This window comes from Sinocyclocheilus grahami, unplaced genomic scaffold (genome assembly GCF_001515645.1).
Source record: "Sinocyclocheilus grahami isolate Dianchi unplaced genomic scaffold, SAMN03320097.WGS_v1.1 scaffold366.1, whole genome shotgun sequence".
Classification (NCBI taxonomy): Eukaryota; Metazoa; Chordata; class Actinopteri; order Cypriniformes; family Cyprinidae; genus Sinocyclocheilus; species Sinocyclocheilus grahami.
Window position 1 is genome coordinate 490,045 of NW_015505545.1, and position 23,928 is coordinate 513,972.

At 36.0% G+C, this 23,928-nt stretch overlaps 3 protein-coding genes and 1 long non-coding RNA gene across 4 annotated transcripts; 3 read left to right on the plus strand and 1 right to left on the minus strand.

Annotated features, from left to right (window-relative positions):
* Nucleotides 1–2,681: 2,681 nt before the first annotated feature.
* Nucleotides 2,682–10,533, plus strand: nmt2 (N-myristoyltransferase 2). The gene is made up of 12 exons (XM_016230235.1): nucleotides 2,682–2,892; nucleotides 3,628–3,745; nucleotides 3,829–3,973; nucleotides 6,182–6,300; nucleotides 6,405–6,496; nucleotides 6,607–6,723; nucleotides 6,853–7,023; nucleotides 7,141–7,249; nucleotides 7,408–7,578; nucleotides 7,672–7,839; nucleotides 8,052–8,189; nucleotides 10,277–10,533. The coding sequence occupies exons 1-12, from the start codon at nucleotides 2,780–2,782 to the stop codon at nucleotides 10,295–10,297; spliced, it is 1,482 nt and encodes a 493-aa protein (XP_016085721.1). The 5' UTR covers nucleotides 2,682–2,779; the 3' UTR covers nucleotides 10,298–10,533.
* A 114-nt stretch (nucleotides 10,534–10,647) lies between these two features.
* On the minus strand, nucleotides 10,648–10,976 carry LOC107549231 (uncharacterized). The gene is made up of 2 exons (XR_001604538.1): nucleotides 10,816–10,976; nucleotides 10,648–10,699 (listed from the first exon to the last, which is right to left on the minus strand). It is a non-coding gene; the product is annotated as an uncharacterized lncRNA (long non-coding RNA).
* Nucleotides 10,977–11,787: 811 nt separating this feature from the next.
* Nucleotides 11,788–13,507, plus strand: acbd7 (acyl-CoA binding domain containing 7). Its single transcript, XM_016230236.1, has 4 exons — nucleotides 11,788–11,908; nucleotides 12,560–12,677; nucleotides 12,941–13,003; nucleotides 13,191–13,507. Exons 1-4 carry the CDS (start codon nucleotides 11,897–11,899, stop codon nucleotides 13,262–13,264), a joined length of 267 nt encoding a protein of 88 aa, XP_016085722.1. The 5' UTR covers nucleotides 11,788–11,896; the 3' UTR covers nucleotides 13,265–13,507.
* Nucleotides 13,508–14,518: 1,011 nt separating this feature from the next.
* On the plus strand, nucleotides 14,519–23,462 carry LOC107549228 (peroxisomal carnitine O-octanoyltransferase-like). Its single transcript, XM_016230234.1, has 17 exons — nucleotides 14,519–14,761; nucleotides 15,028–15,161; nucleotides 16,334–16,458; nucleotides 16,583–16,764; nucleotides 16,917–17,041; nucleotides 17,124–17,232; nucleotides 18,223–18,316; nucleotides 18,488–18,613; nucleotides 18,740–18,841; nucleotides 19,577–19,660; nucleotides 19,742–19,849; nucleotides 19,974–20,104; nucleotides 20,188–20,311; nucleotides 21,158–21,236; nucleotides 21,320–21,413; nucleotides 21,524–21,643; nucleotides 22,308–23,462. Exons 2-17 carry the CDS (start codon nucleotides 15,047–15,049, stop codon nucleotides 22,426–22,428), a joined length of 1,839 nt encoding a protein of 612 aa, XP_016085720.1. The 5' UTR covers nucleotides 14,519–14,761; nucleotides 15,028–15,046; the 3' UTR covers nucleotides 22,429–23,462.
* Nucleotides 23,463–23,928: the final 466 nt, after the last annotated feature.

Sequence of the window (23,928 nt, forward strand, 5' to 3'; positions counted from 1 at the left end):
TCGGCACATTCGCGATAGAAACGCGGCGCTTTCACGTTATGGTATTAAAACTGTGAAATTGCAAACAAAAATTACACATTCTGAGACATGAACTGAAATGAATTGTGAATTTTATTAACATTAAATCGCCCTCCTCCCATTTTCACCTCAAAATGATGGGGAAGCTGTGCCTCCCCTGCCTCCCCCGACGAGCCGCCACTGCCCCGGAGAGGGGATGCGAGTATCTGCACGCACCCATTTATCAATTTACGTAGATTCGGAGGCCTGGAGTGAACAAAGAGAGGTGGATCAGTGAACAGGTCTGACAAATCACAATCGCTCTGTATGATACGCCAATGACTATTGATTGCCTTTTTTATTTCTGGACTCAAGGGACTAAAAGTAGATTTAAATACACAAGAAAACTTCTTATTTTGGGGGGTCAAGTTGGTATCATCTGGCAAAGATCTCATTTTTTCTAATGCAGTATCTAGCCACTTGAATCATTATATAAATTCTGGGCTTTGGCTTCAAATTCATCCTTGTTAGAACAAATGCGAAAAAATCTCAAACTGACTATACGGCAGACCACATTTCAAAGACATGGGATGAGCACTCCTTGCATGTTAGAGACTGTTTTTTGCCGTTTCCTTTCTATACAGAGAAGATAAAAGTTGGCCATTGATAACAGAGAGTCAAGTTGATATCATCTGGCAAAGATCTCATTTTTTCTAATGCAGTATCTAGCCACTTGAATCATTATATAAATTCTGGGCTTTGGCTTCAAATTCATCCTTGTTAGAACAAATCTCAAACTGACTATACGGCAGACCACATTTCAAAGACATGGGATGAGCACTCCTTGCATGTTAGAGACTGTTTTTTGCCGTTTCCTTTCTATACAGAGAAGATAAAAGTTGGCCATTGATAACAGAGATGTTTGTGTCCAAAAAATGAATGTCTGTTGTCCCCGCATGATAGGTAAACTTAATGGATGACATAAGACAATTCATATATGACAAAAACTTCAAAATCACCAGCAGAACCTTTGTAAATGATGAAACAGTCATTATTATATCTTTTAAACAATACAAAACTATTGATAAAAGGATTGTTATTAAAGATATATTGATCTTCAAGATCACCAAGATATAGGTTTGCAGAGTTGGGGGCCATAGTGGCACCCATCGCTGTGTCCTCAATTTGTAGATAAAATTTGTATCCCAAAAAGAAAGTAATTCTTTGTCAAAACCAATTCATCCATATCCACAATATATTTGGTTGGCAGACAGCCATCATCACTGCGTAGATCAAGAAAATATTTCAATGCCAAAAGACCCTCAGTGTGGGGAATGTTAGTGTATAAGAGGTCACATCCATTGTAGCAAGTATGTCTTCATCTAGATTTTTTATGACTGACAGACATTGAAGAAAGTCTCTGGTGTCTCTAAGATAGCAAGAGATGTCACTAAAGAATTCAAAATAAAATTTTGTTTTCACTTTTACCATCTGGGAAACGGTTTAAAAGCTTACAGGCAAAAACGAACTGCTAATGGAGTAGCTTCTACCTACAAGTTAAACACAACCTAGTCATTGCAAAGCACCACTCACTTGTATACAAAACAGCTTTAAACAATTGTTACTATTCCTATGTATTACTACTACTATTGTTCTCATTTATGGCACCATTTTTGAAATGGTACATTTTATAACTATAATTTGATTACAAACTGTGGCTTTACTTAGCTTTGTAGTTATTTCAAATTCTGTTATTGTAATAGACAGAGCTGGAAAGTAACTGATTACATGATTAAATTACATTTTAAAATACTCGTAATCAAACTACAGTTAGTACTTTTTAATTGGTCACTTGATTACATATATTCACACACTAGCAAAAAAATATTCATAATATTTTGATTCTCCCTAATTTCATCTTTTAAATGTTCCTTTCTAAAATGCCTACATGCTACTCATTTTTAGTAAGTGTTTTATTTTGATTCATGTTATTTTCAAATGATTTATTTCAATTTTACATTTTTATGACAAAAATCATTATTAGCTTTTCATTAAACTCACAAACCCCTGCAGTTCCTTCACAAACCCCAGTTTGGGAAACCTTGAAATAATGTAATGCTTAATTCACTTTTGGAACAAATGGAATATATTACCTTTGCATTTTAATATCAATATGATACAATATCAATATTTAAATCAATGAGATAAATGAGTTAGGTTAAAGTTAATAAAAAAGTAAAGTATAATCTGATTATATTAGCCTACCTAAAATATGTAATGTAATAAATCACGTTACTAACTACTGTACAAATTTTGTCATGTCATTTGGATTCAGTAACGGACTACACTTTCTACCCAGCTCTGTTGATAGGCTATTACACATTTTGTCAAATAAAATTACTTTTGGTTAGGGTAAACCAGACTGCTGTAAACCTGAGCAATTTTATTAACTTATCATACAACCGAAACACTTTTAAGTCTAATGATATTGACCATTTGTTTCACGCTCACGATCAGTTATATCAGATACAGTCACATTCTTCCTACAACGTCTAGTCCAGACAGTGTTAATAAAACATCATTTATATTTATCATTAAAAAAAAGCTTCTTTTTAAAAATACAATAAACTGACCAAATATTTGCTTTTAAAAATATACATCATCACGTTGGTCTGTCCTTTACACTCTCACGGGCTATTAGTGGCAATAATCAGTAGACGGTGCTGTTTTCCGTGGTTTTTATTGCGTGGTTTTGTCGTGAGGATTTGCAGCACATTCATCCATGATGGCGGAGGACAGCGAGTCCGCGGCCAGCCAGCAGAGCCTGGAGCTGGACGACCAGGACACCTGCGGCATCGACGGAGACAACGAGGAGGAAAATGAGCACATGCAGGGGTGAGCAGGCGCTAAAGAGCTGCGGTCTGCGCGAGGATTAGCCGCGGCAAACCGCCGCCGTTTAACTGCTCCAGAGATGTAAACAAACGGTTAGCTTAGCAACCAGGTAACCAGGAGGAGAATTGGGGCATTTTACAACGAGTCGGCTAATATAATAGCTCGTTAATTGCATGATGGATGTGTAGCGGTATATATAAACATTTCAAAATAGCCTAACAAGTTAGATAAGTGTCGATATTTACTTTATACAGCGTTTGAATCAAAGTAGTTAGCTGTAGCTAGCTCGACATTAATGTTCAAGGATTTATTTGAGCTCAGCAGTCAGACAAGTCCTCCAGGCGCTTCTCTACTATATTTCTAAACACATTTATTAGTCTGTTTGGTTTCATTAGTGTCTTCTGAACAATACAAACACGCTTGATCCTCTTTATGAGCTGAGTGAGCAGCATTGCAGTCGAGCATCTTTGTCAGCTCGAGGACCGAGGATGATGATTGTCTGTTGTTGTCAGGCAGACTTACATCCCTCAGGAAAGCCTGATGAAGTTTGACCTGCTTCCATGAAGAGACTGACACTTGTTATTATGGTTTTTCCTCTGGCAGTCCCCCTCCAGGCTATTGTTGTAACAGGAACCCATTGACACTTTCAGCTGTTATGTCTTTGAGTCTCATAAACAGCTCATACATGTTGTCAGTAAGGTCTATCTGGCATTTGAAAGGTGTTGTGGTTTTGTTAAGGAGTCCTGGGGGGGATCTTGGTGCAAAGAAGAAAAAGAAGAAACAGAAGAGAAAGAAGGAGAAGCCAAGCTCAGGAGGTGCCAAGTCTGACTCTGCCTCTGATTCTCAGGAGATAAAGGTTTCTGCTTTGTATAGTGTTATCAAAATGTTTTGTTAAAAAAAAAAAAAAAAGAGGCTGATTTCCCTCTGTTCCTGTCCCAGAACCCTGCCATTCCAATGCAGAAACTGCAGGACATTCAGAGAGCTATGGAGCTCCTGTCCACCTGTCAAGGTCCAGCCAAAAACATAGATGAGGCCACAAAGCACAAGTACCAGTTCTGGGACACTCAACCCGTGCCCAAACTCAGTAAGTCATACGTCACCTCTGCACGTGTTCGATTGCAAATGTAAGTAATTTGGGAAATCCTTGGCAAATCAGTAAGAATTTTACACTGATCTTTAAACAGTGTTGTATTCAACAAGCAAATCAAGTTATGGTTTATTCAGAAAATACAATCTCAGCATCATGAATGAAAGAACAAGCATAAGATGTCTAGTTATTACGATTTTTTTCATGTTTTCAGACAAGTCTCTTATGCTCACCAAAGCAGCATTTATTTGATTACAAATACAGTAAAAACAGTAATGTTGTGAAATTTATTTACAGTTTAAAATAACTCTCTGTGATGCTAAAGCAGAATTTCCAGCAGCCATTGCTCTAGTCTTCAGTGTCACATAATCTTTCAGAAAACAGTCTAATATGCTTATTTGGTGCTTATGAAATAGTTGTGCTGCTTAATATTTTTGTGGAAACTGGTAAATTTTTTCAGGATTCTGTGATGGATAGAAAGTTCAACAGCATTTTAAAAATCCTTTCTGAATAAAGGTATTAATATCTTTAAAAAATATTACCCCAAACTTTCAGCTTAAATCAATATTTCACATCATGTACTTATTTAAGTAGTTGTGTAATTAGCTTGATATTGTACAGTCGGATAGACCAGACCGGCAGGTACAAATCCCCTATGCTGTGCATCAAGGTTATTTTCGTAAACGAAGACTAAAACGATTGATGAAAAAACAATTTCGTAAACTGAAATAAAATAAAAACGTCAAAATAATTGAAAAACTAAATCGAAACTAAACTAACAACAACAGTTATTGAAAAACGAACTGAAAAAAAAAAATCATCAAAAATAAATAATCGTTTTCGTAATCATTACATTCTCACCCCTTGGCGGAAAAATATACGAGCTGTGTGGAAATGGCCTATCTGTAATGGCACATCACGCACATGAGGTTATCTGACGGAGAGACGCAAAGCAGTTAAAAGCCTGCACGGGTCTTGTTTGGTAAACGTGCACCAGCAGTACTCATCAGAACACCCGACCCATTATCTGACAGCAGCACTAATTTAATTCTGTACCAGACGAGAACCGTTTGACATAAAGACCGCGAGTCGCGACCCGAACTGCACTCGCATTAAATCTATTACATCAGGTAAGCAAGATTATTTATTTTATCATGTAACACAAGCAATCAAACCAACATTAGGCATTCTAAGTTGATGCTTTGAAGAAAAAGACATGCAGCGCAACAAAAAAAGATGAGAACACGCATCCTTTCTGTAAACAACACAAAACTTTTGCCTAGCATCTTGTGATCACTCTGCCAGGCTTTTGAACAAATGTGCATTGGCTAAATCACTTCATACACATGCATTCTTCTTAAATGAAAAGAACATTCAAATATAAGCCTTTACTGTTAAATGCGATTGCTGTTATTATTGAATTTCATTAGTCCCAGTTTTGGTTGATACACGGCTGTTCACGGAAAAGTGAGCAAGACACCACAGTTACAATATCATGATTATGGTTAAATATAACCAAATCAGGCTACATTTATTTTCATACGAAATATCTCAACACACATAATTGGATATGACATTAAGCGTGACTTGTGTAGATTAATTTAGTAAAAAAAAAAGGCTTGCCTGCTTTCTTTGGCGTATATTTGTATACTTTTACTATCTAATCAATCTCAGCATGCATTAATTTTGTGTCGCTATATGTTTGCCTCACTAAGGTTAAATTATACCTACGTCTTTCTTTGGCCTGCGCTCTGGAAGTGATCTGTTAATTCTGCTAAACTTTAATTAAAACTGAAACTAAACTATATAAAAATGCGTTCACAAACTAAAAACTAACAAAAATATGAATGAAACTAATAAAAACTAAACTGAATTTTATAGCAAATTTGAAAACGATATTGAAGTAAAACGAATTTAAAAATTCAAAACTATAATAACCTTGCTGTGCATCAGGACCCTGTTCTTCCTGGTAGGATATATTTTGTAATAATAACCAGCTGATTGTTCATTATCATTTACATCAGAGTTTCCCAAATTGGGGTTCATGAATCCCTTGTATAATTTATATAAATTAAAAAATGAAAATTAATCTAAAATCTTCAAGAAAATATTTTAGGTAAAAAGGAGAATCCCTGCTTTACAAATATGTTATTTCTAGATAAACAGCATTGAGAGATTTAAAGATCTTCCTCTGTTTCTTTGCAGATGAGGTAGTGACAACTCATGGGCCAATTGAGCCGGATAAAGAAAATATCAGACAAGAGCCATATTCCCTCCCACAGGGCTTTATGTGGGACACACTGGACCTTAGCAGTGCTGAAGTGGTATGTGCATGAATGAAAACAATAATTTGTATTTGCTATTCATTTAAAAATAAAATAGCCCTGTGTATACAAAATCATAGTATTTTCTCTTTTTTCCCATGTAGCTGAAGGAGTTGTACACTTTGCTGAATGAAAATTATGTTGAGGACGATGACAACATGTTTAGATTTGACTATTCTCCTAACTTTCTGAAATGGTAAGTGATTGTTTGATGTTTTGCATCATATTCTACCTTCAGTGTAGTGCATCGCACCGCATGCAGGGTGAGATGTGTGACAGTTTCTTTTTGCTGTCTTTCACTGTTAGGGCGTTACGTCCCCCGGGTTGGCTGCCCCAGTGGCACTGTGGTGTCAGGGTCTCGTCCAATAAGAAGCTGGTTGGGTTCATCAGTGCCATTCCTGCTGACATCCACATCTATGACACGTGAGTATCAGGCCACATCACATCAATGCCTGCACCAAAACTTGAAACTCTTGAGCAGGTTTTACCAGTAGTGTTTGTAAATAGAGAATTGTTCATTGTTCCAGTCACTAATTCTCTTTGCATCCAAAGGTTGAAGAGGATGGTGGAGATTAACTTCCTGTGTGTGCATAAAAAATTGCGCTCAAAGCGTGTCGCCCCTGTACTAATCCGAGAGATCACGCGGCGGGTCAATTTAGAGGGAATTTTCCAGGCTGTATACACTGCTGGTGTAGTCCTGCCCAAACCTGTGTCTACATGCAGGTACCAAATCTTAAATGGATTGCTACATCAGTTTATGTTAAATACTCTCATTTATGTTATTAGATTCTCATTTGAAGCATTTCGGTGAGATTGATCCAAGTATTTGTATCTCAACAGATACTGGCATCGCTCACTAAACCCCAGGAAGCTTGTGGAGGTTAAGTTCTCCCATCTCAGCAGAAATATGACACTACAACGGACAATGAAGCTGTACAGATTACCTGATGTAAGCCATTTTGTCATTTCAAAAGAAATATTCGTCAGAAACAATACTCTTAAAGGAGTAGTGCATCCAGAAATCACCATTATATTGTTCCAAACCTATATGCTGTGTTTTTCTGGGTGATTTTTTTGTTTCTGATTTTGTTCTGTATTTTTCCTTAGAGCACTCGTACTCCTGGTTTGAGGCCGATGGGAGATGGGGATATGAAGCAGTTGACAGCATTGCTGCAGAAACACCTGAGCCAGTTCCACCTGCGGCCTGTCATGGGGGAAGAGGAGGTGAAGCACTGGTTCCTACCACAGGAGAACATCATTGACACTTATGTAATCGAGGTATGTGTGGCAACATGCATCTACAAATGTGCTGATCATATTTAATCATGTTTATCTTCATATTCTTACTTGCTTATTGTGCTTTCTTGAAAGGGCTCTGGCGGGATGCTAACGGACTTCATCAGTTTCTACACCCTGCCATCCACAGTGATGCATCATCCACTGCACAAAAGCCTGAAGGCTGCTTATTCCTTTTACAATGTCCACACAGAGACGCCACTCATAGACCTGATGAATGATGCTCTCATCCTAGCCAGACAGGTACAAACACATCAGAAGCAAAAGAGCTTGTTAACCTAAGACGATTACTAATGATTTGTTGACTAATGACTAAGTACTGATTATTTTTTGTTCATATATTTTATGTTTTATATGTCTTCATATATTGTATATGTGTATTGTATAAATGCCTTCATATGTTGTAATTCATATTCCCTCTTTTTTTTTTCTTTGGGGATGTTTCTCGACATTAGAAAGGTTTTGATGTTTTTAATGCACTGGATCTAATGGACAATAAGAATTTCTTGGAAAAGCTCAAGTTTGGGATTGGTGATGGTAACCTGCAGTATTACATGTACAACTGGAAATGCCCTCCCATGGACCCAGAGAAAGTAAGATTTTTTTTAAGTCTTTATATCCCAGCATTGATGCTTAACCTCTTCTTAAAACTATATATATACAGTGGGTACGGAAAGTATTCAGACCCCCTTAAATTTTTCACTCTTTGTTATATTGCAGCCATTTGCTAAAATCATTTAAGTTAATTTTTTTTCCTCATTAATGTACACACAGCACCCCATATTGACAGAAAAACACAGAATTGTTGACATTTATGCAGAGTTGTTGTTTGTTTTTTACGTATGTATGTGTGCTGTGTATATTTATTATGTATATATACACACACATGCATGTATATGTAAATACACACACATGCATGTATATATTTCAGAGAAATGTTATTTTTATATATTAAATGTATTTATTTATTCCATGGTCTGTCTGAATACTGGATTCTGATTGGCTGGCAGTTATGCAGTAAAACCGTTTAATGCACAGGTAGTTCCAAGTCAGTTTAATCACTGTTCTATATGAATGCGCTGCTTTAATTGAGAGAGGTCAGAGATTGCTGATTGCGCTGCACACACACACAAACTTGTTGTCAACACTTCCCCGTGATTTTCATTAATAAAATATTGCTGTTTTTGAAGTAATTGTTTGTACAGAGAGACACACAGGTAACTGACACACAACTGTCATCTCTCTCTCTCTCTCTCTCTCTCTCTCTCTCTATGATTAATTGTAATACATGCTATAATTCATTCAAATAAATGTGGTCTTACTACACTATTTCATCTCTGTGTATGATTTGAAGTGGGCAGAATGCTAGTGCTAATGTGCCGTAACTGACGAAAATAACTGTCATTTTTACCCATTCGGTCAAATATCGTGCTGCAAAAAACAATACTAGTTTTAACTTGTCTATAACTTGGCAAATGACCATGGAATAAGTGGGATAATCAACGGCTTGCCATGCGTTAAAGGATTTTAAATGCACTTCGCGTCGGGCAGTTCTTTGCCTCCACGTCATGCATTTAAAATCCTTTTAACGCACGGCTAGCCGTTGATTATCCCACTTATTCCATGGTCTGTCTGCATACTGGATTCTGATTGGCTGGCAGGTATGCAGTAAAACCGTTTAAAGGCAGTTCCAAGTCAGTTTAATCACCCTTCTAGTCTATAACTTGGCAAATGACCATGGAATAAGTGGGATAATCAACGGCTTGCCATGCGTTAAAGGATTTTAAATGCACTTCGCGTCGGGCAGTTCTTTGCCTCCACGTCATGCATTTAAAATCCTTTTAACGCACGGCTAGCCGTTGATTATCCCACTTATTCCATGGTCTGTCTGCATACTGGATTCTGATTGGCTGGCAGGTATGCAGTAAAACCGTTTAAAGGTAGTTCCAAGTCAGTTTAATCACCGTTCTATATTAATGCGCTGCTTTAATTGATGCACACTAACCAACACGCATCACTCGCGCGCGCACACACACACACACACACACACACACATAGAGAGAGAGAGGTCAGATATCAATCCTTAATCATTAAATCCTTAAACGCACGGCTAGCTGTTGATTATCCCTTACATAAATTATATGAATATAAATAGACATGTAAATACATGTAACTATTTTCAAAATATATACTGTATGTGTGTATTTATATAAACATAATAAATATACACATTATGCAAAAAAAAAATTATTTTGGATGCGATTAATCGTTTGACAGCACTAATATACAGTGGGGAGTTATTTATATATCATGTATTTAGTTGTCATAATTGTGTACTTTATTAAATAATTTGATTCATTATTTATTTTTTTAAGGTAGCAATGGGCTTGATAGTTAAATGCTTGGTAAAGACACATTTGCATGTAAAGTCTACTACCTTGTAGATACGTTTTTTTGTATTATTATTAATTTCAGTTTCGCAGTGCTCCAGCATTAAAAGTGATAACACAGCTTGAAAAGTTTCACATTATTTATATGCTGTATATACATTTTTATATTTGTAATTAAATATTTCTTAAATGTAAAGTAAGCTATATAAATGTTAAGTACATGATTATAATCAGTCATTACCATTTAAAATATTGGAGTGTGTTTTAAATCACTTCTCTATTCTCCCCAGGTTGGCCTTGTTTTACAGTAACTGGCTGCTTCGTGTTGGATGCAGACTGATCGAGAGGTCCATCTCAAATTCTCTGACCTGGGCGTAGTCAATATAAAGAGGAATAACTGACATCCATTCAAAGTGAATGAGTTATGTTGTGCAGCTCTCTTAGGTCTTGTTCCAGTTATTGAGGGGTCTCCCCTCCTTTCTCTTCGTCTTTGACTCTCTCTCTCTCTGAGAATGTGAGAAACATTTATCAAGGTCAAACACATAGCCCAACGGCGGATAGTTTGACTTTAAGTGTGTTCAGTATGAAATGCTTGTGCTCTTTCTAGTGGACTCCAGTGAATGCTGTATGGGCTATTCATTGAAGTTTTCACTGGTATGGGCTTCTTTGTTCCTTTCGCTGGGGTAACGTCAGACATTCTTTCTGGAAACCTGCTTTTAAGCCAAATTCAGCATTAAATTATATAATATGAGCTCAATGAGGCATGCAACATTACATTAAAACTCTTTATATGAACCAAGACGTATAATTATCAGCAACTTATACAAACCTAATAAAATAGCCTGAAATCACCCATTATACAGGGTTTCATTTCCAAAGCGTGAGCACATTTCTCCGTGCGCAGACATGATGTTTTTGAAGGTCTTCTTCTGTGGTCACACAATAAATCGGTTAAGGTTTCTAAAATCCACGCTGCCATCTAGCGGCTGAATGTCCTTAAACACAGCCGTTCAACTAGCTGGATATCGTCCACAAGCCTTTTTGTCATGTGCTGTAATTCACAAATCTAGCTAATAAATATTTTATAAGTAACAAAATATATGATTTATAATGATATAAATAGACCTGTTGTTATTAGTTAATCTGATTAAATAAAAAAATGAAAAGTTCATTGGATTATACGTTTTTAAAATGTATATTATATAGAGAGAGAGTAGTTACGTAAACTGTGCTTTTTGTGTCCTGAAAACTGATCTATATAAATGACTATATAAATATATAAATGCATAAAATAAATTCTCTATTATAGATCAGTGGTCCTGACATTTTCTTTAGCAACCATTGTTTTGTTTTGCCTCATATTGATGAGCACTTTGTTTTATTATTGTAACATTCATTGTTTGGTCTACTAGAAAACTTATCTAAATACACAAAGACAAAAAAAAAACTTAATAAATACATTTTTATATCTAAATTTCGGTTTAAAAAAATCTGCTTTGTTTGATTTGTTTATATTCGCTATATAACCAGGAAATAGAAATATGTCTACCCATTGTTTACAGGCTCAGGTAAAAAAAATTAAAGAAATGAATAAACCTGCAAACAGTGGGTATACCCTGCCAATTAATGTCAATTAATCATTTTCCCATTTATATGCTTTTTGGGTAAACTCTGGATCTCGTGTTACGTAAAGCTGCATGTGAAAGCTAAAGGCACAATGCTGGAATGAATTGTTTCACCATAGAAATAGAATAAGCCGAAGTTCACTGGGTTTCTCCCTCGGACGTTCCATCAGCCAATCAGCGCTCGGCTCCACAGCAGCGCGCTGGAGATCATCGTAAGCTCTCTTCATCAGTGCATCTACGCTACGTTCAAGCTGCCGCGCCCAGCCACTCTACTCGCCCAAGAAAATGACTTTGAAGGTATTTATCTGCACTGTTTTCTTTTTTTCCACGTTCCTTTTGATGAGATGTAATACATGAATAACAAAACGTTTGGATGTTCCTTTAAGTCCGCAGCTGGATATGTAGGTAGGATTTGAAAGATTACAAGCCCTATTATAATACTGCATTAGATTTAGCTGTGCACGCAGAGCTAATTTTATTCTCGTCGTGTGCTCCGGCGCATATTACGCATCCACTTCAGATATCACGATCGTGTTCGTGCTGTTTTCATCTGCAGCTTCTGGATGTGCGCTCGTGGATGCATTACGTACGTCACGTTGTCCTTTATTCTTGCTCTGGCCAAAAGTTGCGCGACATGCATATGCTATCCACAAACAATTCATTTCATATGAAAGTTTTGTAGTTGATAAATCAGACTTGAGAAAGCCTGTCTTAAATGTCAACCCTTATCTTGTAGGTTTATATGGGTACAAAGAGCATTCATGTTGGCACGCAAACAATAGGCTGCATACAGTCTGAGAATAATGCATGATGCTTATAGTGATTAAGAATGTGCTTAGTGGGGCAGAATGAGTCAGACTACAGTATAAGCAGATACACATTAGAGCTTAGTAATATTGTTCTAGGATCACAGGGGGAAAAAATAAATCATGATCTCTGTGGCTGTAGGCTGAATTTGAGCAATATGCAGAGAACGTAAAGAAAGTGAAGACCAGACCTACAGACCAAGAGCTGCTGGATTTGTACGGCCTCTACAAGCAAGCCATCGTTGGGGACATTAATACTGGTAATTGTTGTAGACCATTATAAATAGTTATATTAAACCATACTGAGCTTGAGGCTTAGATCTAATAGTTCAAATCTGTATGTTCTGTTAAGACCTACAGACCAAGAGCTGCTGGATTTGTACGGCCTCTACAAGCAAGCCATCGTTGGGGACATTAATACTGGTAATTGTTGTAGACCATTATAAATAGTTATATTAAACCATACATCTGAGCTTGAGGCTTAGATCTAATAGTTCAAATCTGTATGTTCTGTTTTGTGCAGACAAACCTGGAATAACAGATTTGAAAGGGAAAGCCAAATGGGAGGCATGGAATTCAAGGAAAGGTAAGGAAAAAACTTTTTTCCTGCTTTTTTCTCCTCAATATTTTCATTATTTTCGAGCAATTAAAATGAATGTACTTGTACTTGTTTGTATTTATGATGTAAATTGTATTCAGATTTGTACTCAGCTACACAGTTATGTTTCTGATGATGGCTTGATTCATATAGTCGTCACTCTTTTCTCCAACAGGCATGTCAAATGATGACGCCATGAACGCCTACATTTCCCTGGCCAAGGAAGCCATTGAAAAGTATGGAATGTGATTGGGGAAAACATCTACTTAATAGTTTTAAGTAGATAGTAACGTTTCACTATGAAAAAGCTGTAAGATTAAAACATTAATCTAGGATTTTTTAAACCATTTTTTTTAATGTGATTATAGATTAACAGATTAAAAGATAAATCACTTAGTTTCATAGAAATACCACTCATCTCTATCTCATTACAAGTCAGGTGAGACCTAAAGATGTAAGAATATAATCTTGTAATTAAATAAAGTTGCCAAATATGGAAAATCTCTTCTCTTTATTTGATATATCTTAACACAATATGAAATTGTGCAGGGAGTTTTTTTGTATTGCTTCATTAGTATTAGCTGAGTCCTCAGGCTTGAGGACCAGTAATTGTGCCCTTACACACAAAGAGATTCTTTGTCCTCTCAGTGTGCTCACTGAAGCGTAGTCATCACAACAGCTCTTGGGATCGGATACAGAATGCAAGATGTGGAAATCTTGCCAAGGCCAGGCCAAATCAGCTGAAAATAGGCACTCAGGAACAGATGCCAGAGAACTCTTGAGTGAATCAAACAGGTGTAATTGCAACAAACCAGTAATTGAATCTGTTATTTAAATTAATTATTTATTTAATTCAATTAATTTCTTATTTAATTTCTTCTTATTTATTCAATACTTTTTTGTTGTTCTTTTATAGTTTATGTACCCATTTAATTATTTCTCTTTCTCTCTCCCTTTATCTTTATTTATTTATTATAAAACTTTATTTAAAAAAAAAAAGTTGTTTTACTAAACACAATATATAATCCTTTATATATATATATATATTTTTTTAATATATAGCCTAGTCAATGATGTGATGATTATTCTTGTCTGGATCATTTAAGGTATTAAAAAGTAAATTAAAGAAAGTAAATCAAACAAAAAATGGTTTAAATGCATTTTATGATGAACATATTTTCAATTTCTGCATTAAAGATTATTTTAATATTGTTTTATTTACAAAATACTTTTTTTTTTTAATCACACATTCGGACTTTTCATGGAAATGGATGTTTTATGTTAAATTGAGTTCTCTTAAGGAAAATGTAACGGCATTCGTGACTAATGAGATTTGAATCAATCAATCAATAGATCTGTAAGTTTCAAAACGTTTTTGAACATAATGATTTTGTTCTAACCACACACATTTATTAAAGAATTACGAACAGCGCTTTTTGTGTTAGTGAAAAACATTCAAAAATGTCTGAAAATATTATAATATACAGAACATTTCATTTATTCCTTCATTGCTCGCCGACGTTTATTTAGAAATCTGTTCAGGCAGGCAGCCATGTTTGATCGAGTCATTGTTATTGATTTTAACTTCAAGTTCAGTAATTAGGGCAAAGGTAATGGGAGCGATTCCCGATCTGGCGTTGAATGTACACTTCGAGGTTCTTCAGTAAAGTAGCAAGACTCCGTTTCACTCGTGCAGTTTATAGCCGTTTCTGTTTCTGCATTGCTACAGTCTCTTGTCTCACTGAGGTTAGTCACCTCGACAATGTTTCGGTTTACATTATGTGTGTTCAGCATGACCTGCATATGTATTTGTAGTGTTTAGAATTTTTTGATTATGTATATGCACGATGAAGGGATTTCAGTCATTTATTTATGCGTTACTGAAAGTCAAGTGCACGTCTCTAGGGGGAGTAAACACAGATTGTGCAGAAGTGTATTTGTAATCTGATACATTACGATTGGACAAGCTGCCACTGAGTCGTTCTGAGTATTCGGTCTGATTTGATTCTCAGTTGAGTCAGTCCAGTAATAATGGAGAACCAGGTGCTCGAGTCCACCGCGGAACGGACATTTGAGTATCAGAGCAGCCTGCCTGCTTTACCTGTGCCGCATCTACACGACTCACTCAACAAATACCTGCATGCAGGTGAGACACAAGCTCTCCAGCACTAACCTGCATTCTGCTCACTATTTTATCTGTTACATGGGATAGGAGTGTTATTAACCTGTTTCGTTTAACTGGGAACATTTGTGAGTAAAATTTGCTTAAAAGAAAGAAGAAAAAAAGAGAGTTGTTGATGGCCTTTACATGAAGTTGTTGACTATAAATGAAAGTGCAGACTGCACTGATTTCATGTTAACATTTTAGATATTAAATTCAGGCACAACCAGGGCTATTTCAGTTTGTCCTTCTATTAAAAACACTCATCTATATAATCTTCTCTATTGTAGGTCAGTGATTAAACATCATTTTTGTTCATTGAAATTAGGCAAACGCACAAACACACACTATAAATATTTACATTAAAGTACTAAAATTAACTAAACTAAAATGATAATAAAAATACAGCTATATAGAAGTAGTTTAAAACATAAAATAAAATGATGAAACAATTACTAAAATTAAGACAGTAAACAAAAATTATAAACTGATTTAAAATGTAAAAAAAAAACAATAAATAAACTATAGTAGTAAATAATGCTAAAATGACACTGGCCTGTGTCAATGTTATAAAGTTTACAGAAAAGATCATGTTTATATGTATTATTATATTTAATTTATTTTTATATTATATTTTTTGGTTTACTTTTATGGAATTTTAAATATTACCTGTGCAAATTATGGTAGTTTATATGATAAAATACCACAATTTGTACATGTAATATTTAAAAGGTATATTATTAATGGATTATTGCTCAAACATTAACAAAACATTTAGGGATGCACCGATATGAAAATTTTGGCCGATACCGATATGGTGGCCGATATATCGTGCATCCCTAAAAACATTGTTGGTCAGATTTGTGACCAACACAAAGCCCCATTTTAAACTAAAATATTTAACTGAATGATTCACTTATAGATTGTTGCATTAAAGTAACGTATTAACATTAAAAAAAGAAAGGAAAATTGTACCTTTATGTTTTGCAACTTCTATTGGGTATTATTAAGGTAGTATTACTAAATAATATGAATATAGAAAAGACATTCAGTTTGTTTTATAGGGCAATGAGTTAAATACATGTTCACCTTGCAGGGAAAAATCTGGAATTGAATTTGATTTGTTGTTGTTATTATTATTATTATTATTTCTCCAGTAAAACCTTTTGCATCTGAGGAGGAGTTTCGAGCCACGGTGGCCATTGTGAAACGCTTTGAGGAGGGCATCGGACAACAGCTACATCAAAAGCTTCTGAAGAGAGCCAAGAGCAGGCGCAACTGGGTAGTAGGCCACTTTTTTTCTTTTTGCACCACTCTGTTTGAGCCAGACTAATGAATCACTTAACTCATGACATGTATTTTCATGTGTAGTTTATAGACATTATTTCTCGTTTGTTCTTCTTCAGCTTGAGGACTGGTGGCTGGACACAGCGTATCTAGAGGTGCGTGTCCCCTCTCAGCTCAATGTGAATTTTGGAGGACCTACAGCCTACGTGGAGCACTGCTGGCCTGTACGTGATGGCACACAGCTGGAGAGGACCAGCTTGAATTTGTGGTTCACCCTCCAGTACTGGGAACTTATCCGCACGTAAGTGATCGACTATGTGAACAAAGAAACAGCCAGTGTAGTAAATGTCTTTCAAAAGTATTTCTGATTGCGAATGGCTTGTTGTTATCTGCATCAGCAATGTATTAAGTACGTAATATGGCTATTTGTTTGCATTTGCTGATACTCATCAGGGAGAGGCTGGCCGTTCATAAAGCAGGAGCGATGCCCTTTGACATGGATCAGTTCCGCATGCTCTTCTGCACCTGCAAAGTGCCTGGCGTCAATAAAGACACCATCCTCAACTTCTTCAAAACAGGTTAGGCATATGCGTTCGTTTGTATGCATAAATGCATCCATACGTTCCTTTATGTTGCATGTGTGATCTCTGTGTGTTGTAGAGAGCGAAGGACCCTGCCCTTCTCACATGATAGTGATGTGTCGTGGGAGGGTCTTCACATTTGATGCTCTCTGTGATGGCCGTATCCTCACTCCCCCAGAGCTGTTGAGGTATAGTGCCAAGCGTCCTAGTTTTCAGTGATTCAGTGGGTTGGTTTTATTGATCCAGTGTAATCTATCCACCTTTTTCTTGTCGTAAAAATGGGCACGGCCATTTGTAAATTATATGGGTCTGGCTTCCGGTCTCATCTGCGTCCACTCCGTCCAGCTATTTTTAGCTGAGCAAAACAATTCGTTTTGCTGCTTGATATTGAAAGTTGGTGTGTCTTATCATATTATTTTAATATATTATCTTAATTATGAACACACTGTTTTGTAGTGCAAACAGTTTTACCATTTACTGCACGTTGTTATTCTCCTCGTTATTTACCTATAGCGGCTAATGAACCCGAAGTCTCACCCATAGCCTTACTTCCGCGTTGAAGAAAAAGGTGGATATGTCTTCATTTTGTGGGATTTATGCACATTCATTGTTCTTGGCTGTGTTCCGAATGGAATACTAGAATACTACTTCCTGAATACTGCAGAGTATTCACTGTATACTGCCTACTATTATTCCAAACAGTATTGCATGATAAATACTTCATATAGTAGTATGCTACATTATTGTCATCATGTTACATGTTAAATTCTTCAGCATACTGGAAATGAACATGTTTAAAGTAAATTAGCATTTTTCTCCAAATGCTTTCCAAATTCTACACTGACAATAAGAAATGTTTCTTGAACACCAAATCAGCATAATAGAATGATTTCTGGAGGATCATGTGACACTGAAGACTGGAGTAATTTGCATATTCAGAAATTATTTTATAATAGAAAACATTATAATATTTCACAATATTACAATTTTGGTCTATTTTTGATCAAATAAATGCAGCCAAATAAACGAGCATACGAGACTTCTTTCAAAAACATTAACATGTCTTACTGACCAAAACTTTTGGATGGTAGTGTACTATATGTAATGTTCACAGTATGCATACTATATACTGCACCAAAGCAGCATGCTATTCCACACATAACCCTTGTGTTCTTTAGGCAGCTGACTTACATTAAAGAATGCTGTGATGGAGAGCTGGAGGGGGATGGAGTGAGCGCTCTCACCACTGAAGAAAGGACACGCTGGGCAAAGGTAAGAGCCACGCCCTCCACGGGAGCACCACAACCAATCACAGTGCAGTATGCAAATGAACTCCACCTGACATTCTACAGTACAAAGGACCTTCACTACAGTTTCACTGACAGTTTATAAATCTGTGTTTAATAGTGTATTGAATGGTTATGATGATGGGATTCTCTTCAGGCTCGGGAATATCTGATCTCCATTGATCCTGTGAATAAGACCATACTAGAGACCATTCAGAGCTCTTTATTTGTGCTCGCCCTGGACGATGCCAAGCCCTATTCCACCCCTGAAAACTACACACAGGTTGAGCACAATACATACGCTCTTGTATGAGGACAGTCATGAATGTCACTCAGATACTGTATTTGTATGATATTAAGTTTCTTTTTCAGCTATTTTTTAAAGATTTCTCTCTCTCTCTTTTGATAGTTGACCCACCTGGCATTGACTGGTGACCCCACGATCCGCTGGGGTGATAAATCTTACAATCTGATCTGCTTCTCTAATGGGACCTTTGCTTCTAACTGTGATGTAAATACAAACATTGATTATTGCAGCATTTTTCAAATTTGTGTATATTTTTACATACACTTCTGTTCAAAAGTTTGGGATCAATATGATTTTTTAAAAAAGTAATAGATTTATTCAGAAAGGATGCAGCAAATTGATCAAAAGTGACTTTTTTTACGTTACATTGCATTTACATATTCTATGTCAAATAAATGCTGTTCTTTTGAACTTTAAATATATCAAAGAATCATGAAAATATGTATCATGCGTTCCACAACAATATTAAGCAACTGTTTTCAGCATTGATAATAATAGAATTTTAATAATTAATAGCTTTTTGGCATACCGACTACTTAAACAGCTACTTTTTTTTCAGATTTAAAATTGTAATAATATTTCACGATTCATACTGTATTTCTGTATTATATTATTCTGTGTTCTATTATTCTTACTGTATTTTGATTGAAATTAATGCAGCCTCTGTGATCATAAGAGACTTCTTTCAAAAACGTTTGAAATATCTTATCTTTGAATAATAATTATATCACACAGTGTTAAGTGAAATAAGGTGTAATTATGTTGCACTGAGTGCATTTATTCCAAATATGACATTATGTTGATGAATACAATTTTCTAGTCAGAATTTTACCAGTAGTTATTGCAGTCCATGTCTATGTCAGTCATGATATAAATACCTAATTGAATAATAATCACATTTTAATGTCATTATTGTATATGTCTTTGTTTGTTTTAAAGCATGCGCCATATGATGCCATGGTTTTGGTATCTAATGGATATTACGTAGATCAAAAATTGAGGGCCTGTGGTGGAGTGTGGAAGGTAAGACTGCATTTATGTATATTTGTGTATGTCATTTTATATACGTGAATGTGCATGTTGAAATTATGATGTGAGTCCCAGGGTTCAGAGGTTGTGTGTGAGATGCCTGTCCCGGAGGAGCTGATATTCACTGTGGATGAGCGGGTGAGGAGAGACATAGCCCTGGCTAAAGAACAATACACCAAAAGTGTAAGTAACACACACACACACACACGGCTATATCATTACTGAGTCTTTGTTATACAATCCCGTAATGCTTTAATACAAACAGATGTGGTTTTTAGTTTTAATCTCAAAGCATCTGTATGTACAGTCTCAGGACCTGCAGATTGTCAGCTATGCCTTCAGCTCATTTGGAAAAGCAGCCATTAAGAAGAGAACGCTTCACCCTGACACTTTTGTACAGCTGGCCCTGCAGTTAGCGTACTACAGGCTACACGGAAAGTACGTGTGTCAGATAGCTTCCTGAAAAATCAAAACACTTCAGCCCTTGCTAAGTCTGGCATCCTTCTCTCTGTTGTTCTCAGGTCTGGTAGTTGTTATGAGACCGCCACCACGCGGCGCTTCTTTCATGGCCGCACAGAGACCATGAGGCCCTGCACTGTGGAGGCCCAGGACTGGTGCAGAACCATGTTGAACCCTACAGCCACTGTGAGTGCCTTATGTGTAATAAATAAAGGTTAAGTTCGGCCGAAAATTCAAACGCTGTCATCATTTACTCATCCTCCAAACCTGTATGACCCATCCTTTACCTTACGGTCAAAGTCAATTTAAATAAGTAAATAAGAGTATCATAAAGTTATGGATTGTGCTCTATATTACAGTGGCGTGAAGGTGTCTGCAGCGTTGTGGCAAAGATTTTTAGCAAATAACGATTTAAAGTTCGGTCTGGTGCTCATACAAAGCTGTCATATGGTCGTATGGTATCTTTGGAATATAGCTGACCATTTTTATTGTTTTTTCCCCCACTTTCTTTAATTGGAAAAGAGCAGCTTGGACATTGTGCTAAATTTTTCCTTTTCATAGAGGAAAAATCATATGGTTTTGGGAGGACAAGGTAGAAATGTTATTTTGGGGATGAACTGTATATATTGGTTTACTCTGGAACATTTGCTAGTTATAGTTAAATAAAAAGTTTCAGAATTCTAGGGTTGGGGTTAGGTTAGGGCTAAGTTTCAAGAGCTGAATTGAAACTAAAAAGATACAAAAAATTTCCACCCGAATAAATATTTCAGAACTTAAAATTAGGATACCTCATATATCCAGGTTTTCAGAGAGCATGGGAACACTGGTTCTTCAAAGAAAAGAAAAAAAACAATTGAGCAGATGAATAAAATTAGAAATATCTTAAATTTTAATTGATTTAGTGCACCTTTAATTATTTTCTCTTATTTTAAATAGCTTTAAGTCATTGGAAGTTTGCTGAGGCCCCTGGTTGAGAACCACTGTTCTTGACATTTGGTTTGCTTTGATGGCTTCTTTGTCTTTTTTACACAGACTGAAGAGAAAAGACAAGCTTTAAATGCAGCCTTCAGCAAGCATAACAAACTGATGGCAGAGGCACAGGATGGAAGAGGTTTGTGTTTGTCAATGTAGTAATATTTACATTGTGTAATGGATAATATGGCAGGGACAAATATTTGAATGATCTTTGCACAGGCTTTGACAGACACCTCCTGGGCTTATACCTGATTGCCAAGGAGGAGGGTCTTCCTGTGCCTGAACTCTACATGGATCCGCTCTATACTAAGAGGTCTGGCCCAACACTTTAATTCCCATGGTTCATTGCCAGTGTATTGATTTGTGTGTATTGCTGTAAAGGCAGTTCACTGCAGCCCCTCTAGTGTCGCTCTGTATTTGCAGTGGAGGAGGGGGGAGTTTTGTGCTTTCCACTAGTCTGGTGGGCTACACCACTGTACTGGGAGCAGTTGCACCCATGGTGCCACACGGATATGGGTTTTTCTACCGCATTCGTGATGACAGGTTGGTTCATATCAGTTTATGCCATTAAAAAAAAAAGGATACAAATATTTGTATTTTTTATATATTTGAAATATTATTTCACGTTATCACGTTTTATATATGCATTTTATATGCTGTATTACAATATATTTTAGAATTCTATTCAAAAGTTTGGGGTAATATTAAAAACAATTAATACTTTTATTCAGTACGGATGCATTCAATTAATAACAAAAACTGTTAACAGTTTGAGTAAATACATCTATAATGTTACAAAACATTTCCATTTCAAATAAATGCTGCTCTTTTGAACTTTCTATCAAAAAAATCATGTATCATGGTTTCCACAAAAATATTAAACGGCAAAACAGTTTTCACCATTGATGATAAGAACCATTATTAATATTTGAGCACCAAATTTTGCTATTACAGCAATAAATTACATTTTAAATCAGTTTAATTTGAAAACAGTTATTTTAAATGTTAATAATATTTCACAATATTACTGTATTTTTTATCAAATTAATTTAGCCTTGGTGAGCATAAAAGACTTTTAAAAATCGTAATTATTCTAAACGTTTGACCAGTGGTGTATTACAATTTCTTCTGGCATGTTAATTATAATTTATTGTTATATTGGTCTAATTTAATTCAATTCTATATTTAATTTATTCTTTATTCTCAGAATTGTTGCGTCCTGTACCGCTTGGAAGTCCAACCCAGAGACAGATGCTGAAACCCTGTTTCAGAACCTCTGCGCCTCTTTACATGACATCATGCACGTCACTACCCAGTCCCAGCTGTGAAGCAGAGCATTCTGGGAAGTAACCTCACTGCTTTAGTTATGTCATAGGACAGGAGCAAAAGGGCTGCTGTCTCAGACATGACCTTGCCTTTAGACAGATCTACCATGCTGTGAATTTACAACGGTTCATATGCTCTCTTGTTCGGTCATATCCAGAATATATACATTAGATAAGAGTCGAATTGTGAAGAAATGTGACATTTGTTTGAGAAATGACCAGACATTTTCAGAAAGAATCTGGATTTAGTACAGCAGGTGCTTTAAACTCTCACGTGCCTTCAGTTAGTCATCTCTGAATCACTTCAATCAGGAAATCCTCCTCTGAGGGGCTGCATGATTTTTAACCTACAGTTTTTGCTACATTAGCAGTATTGCTTCCTGTTACCTGTAGACTTGTGAAACTGTATAATGTCACAGGATGCTCATGCATCATAAGTCCACTAGAGAGAGACATTAAACAATGTGATTTTAGATGAACTTCTTCAAGTGTGGAAGTTCATCTTGACCTGTTCACTTCTTGCACACATACACAATAGATATACTGTTAATGCACAAATCAATGCAACAGTGCAAGTATAATGCAGAAAGATAATTCCTCTTTTATTTTCTTAATTTGAAAATGTTCTACTATCATGTGGCTTTTTCCAACTTTAAGGCTTATTGCTCTAGAATCGTTTTGAACCAATAGGGTATAAATGAATGTTTTTATATTGTAGATGTACATGCTTATGTAAAAACATTTTACTGTTTGTTAACAAATGTAGGTTTAATTTGCACTGCTTTCCTAGATATTGGGAAACACTGAATAAATGTTCCTGAAATTACATGCTGCTTCCTTCATCATAGGACCTTAAATCTTTTCCAGCTGTTATTTTGAATGGCAAATTTGGTCATGCATGCATGTAGATTTGAATGTGAATTGCCCACAAATTGACCAAGAACACAAGTTTGCTTGTCGCCATTACCTGTAAAAGAAATAGTAAACATTGCTACAGAGTATTCATATGTTGTGAATAAACCATGTATTTGTGTAAGAATTTGATTTGTCCACTTGCTTTATCATTTATGGCCTCAAACATGCCTGATTGTTTTCGATTGTTGCGGTCTCTGAAATGTGCATTGATTGTATATATATATTAAAGTGATTACAGCTCTCAAATCTAAATGCTTGTTTAATGCATACAGTTCCTTTTGTGGAAATAATCAGTAATTTAGACTTCATTTCATAAGTGTCTCAGTGTCAAACCACAGCTGTGAACTTTGTTTTACATTTGTGTAAATGCAGCAAATCTTTAAACCAATGTCTTAGTGAAATATTTTCATTTTATGGGAAGGCGAGTTAATTATTAAAATCTTTATCAGTATCGAGCTTGGCATATGGCATCCTTTCACTGTGGCAGTCAACCAGCTGTGAATGTGATTTAGGTTTGTAAACATGACTACATTTTTTAATTTAATCGGCATGAAAGGAAAACTCAGCCAAGTTCTTTTTCTAAATGCA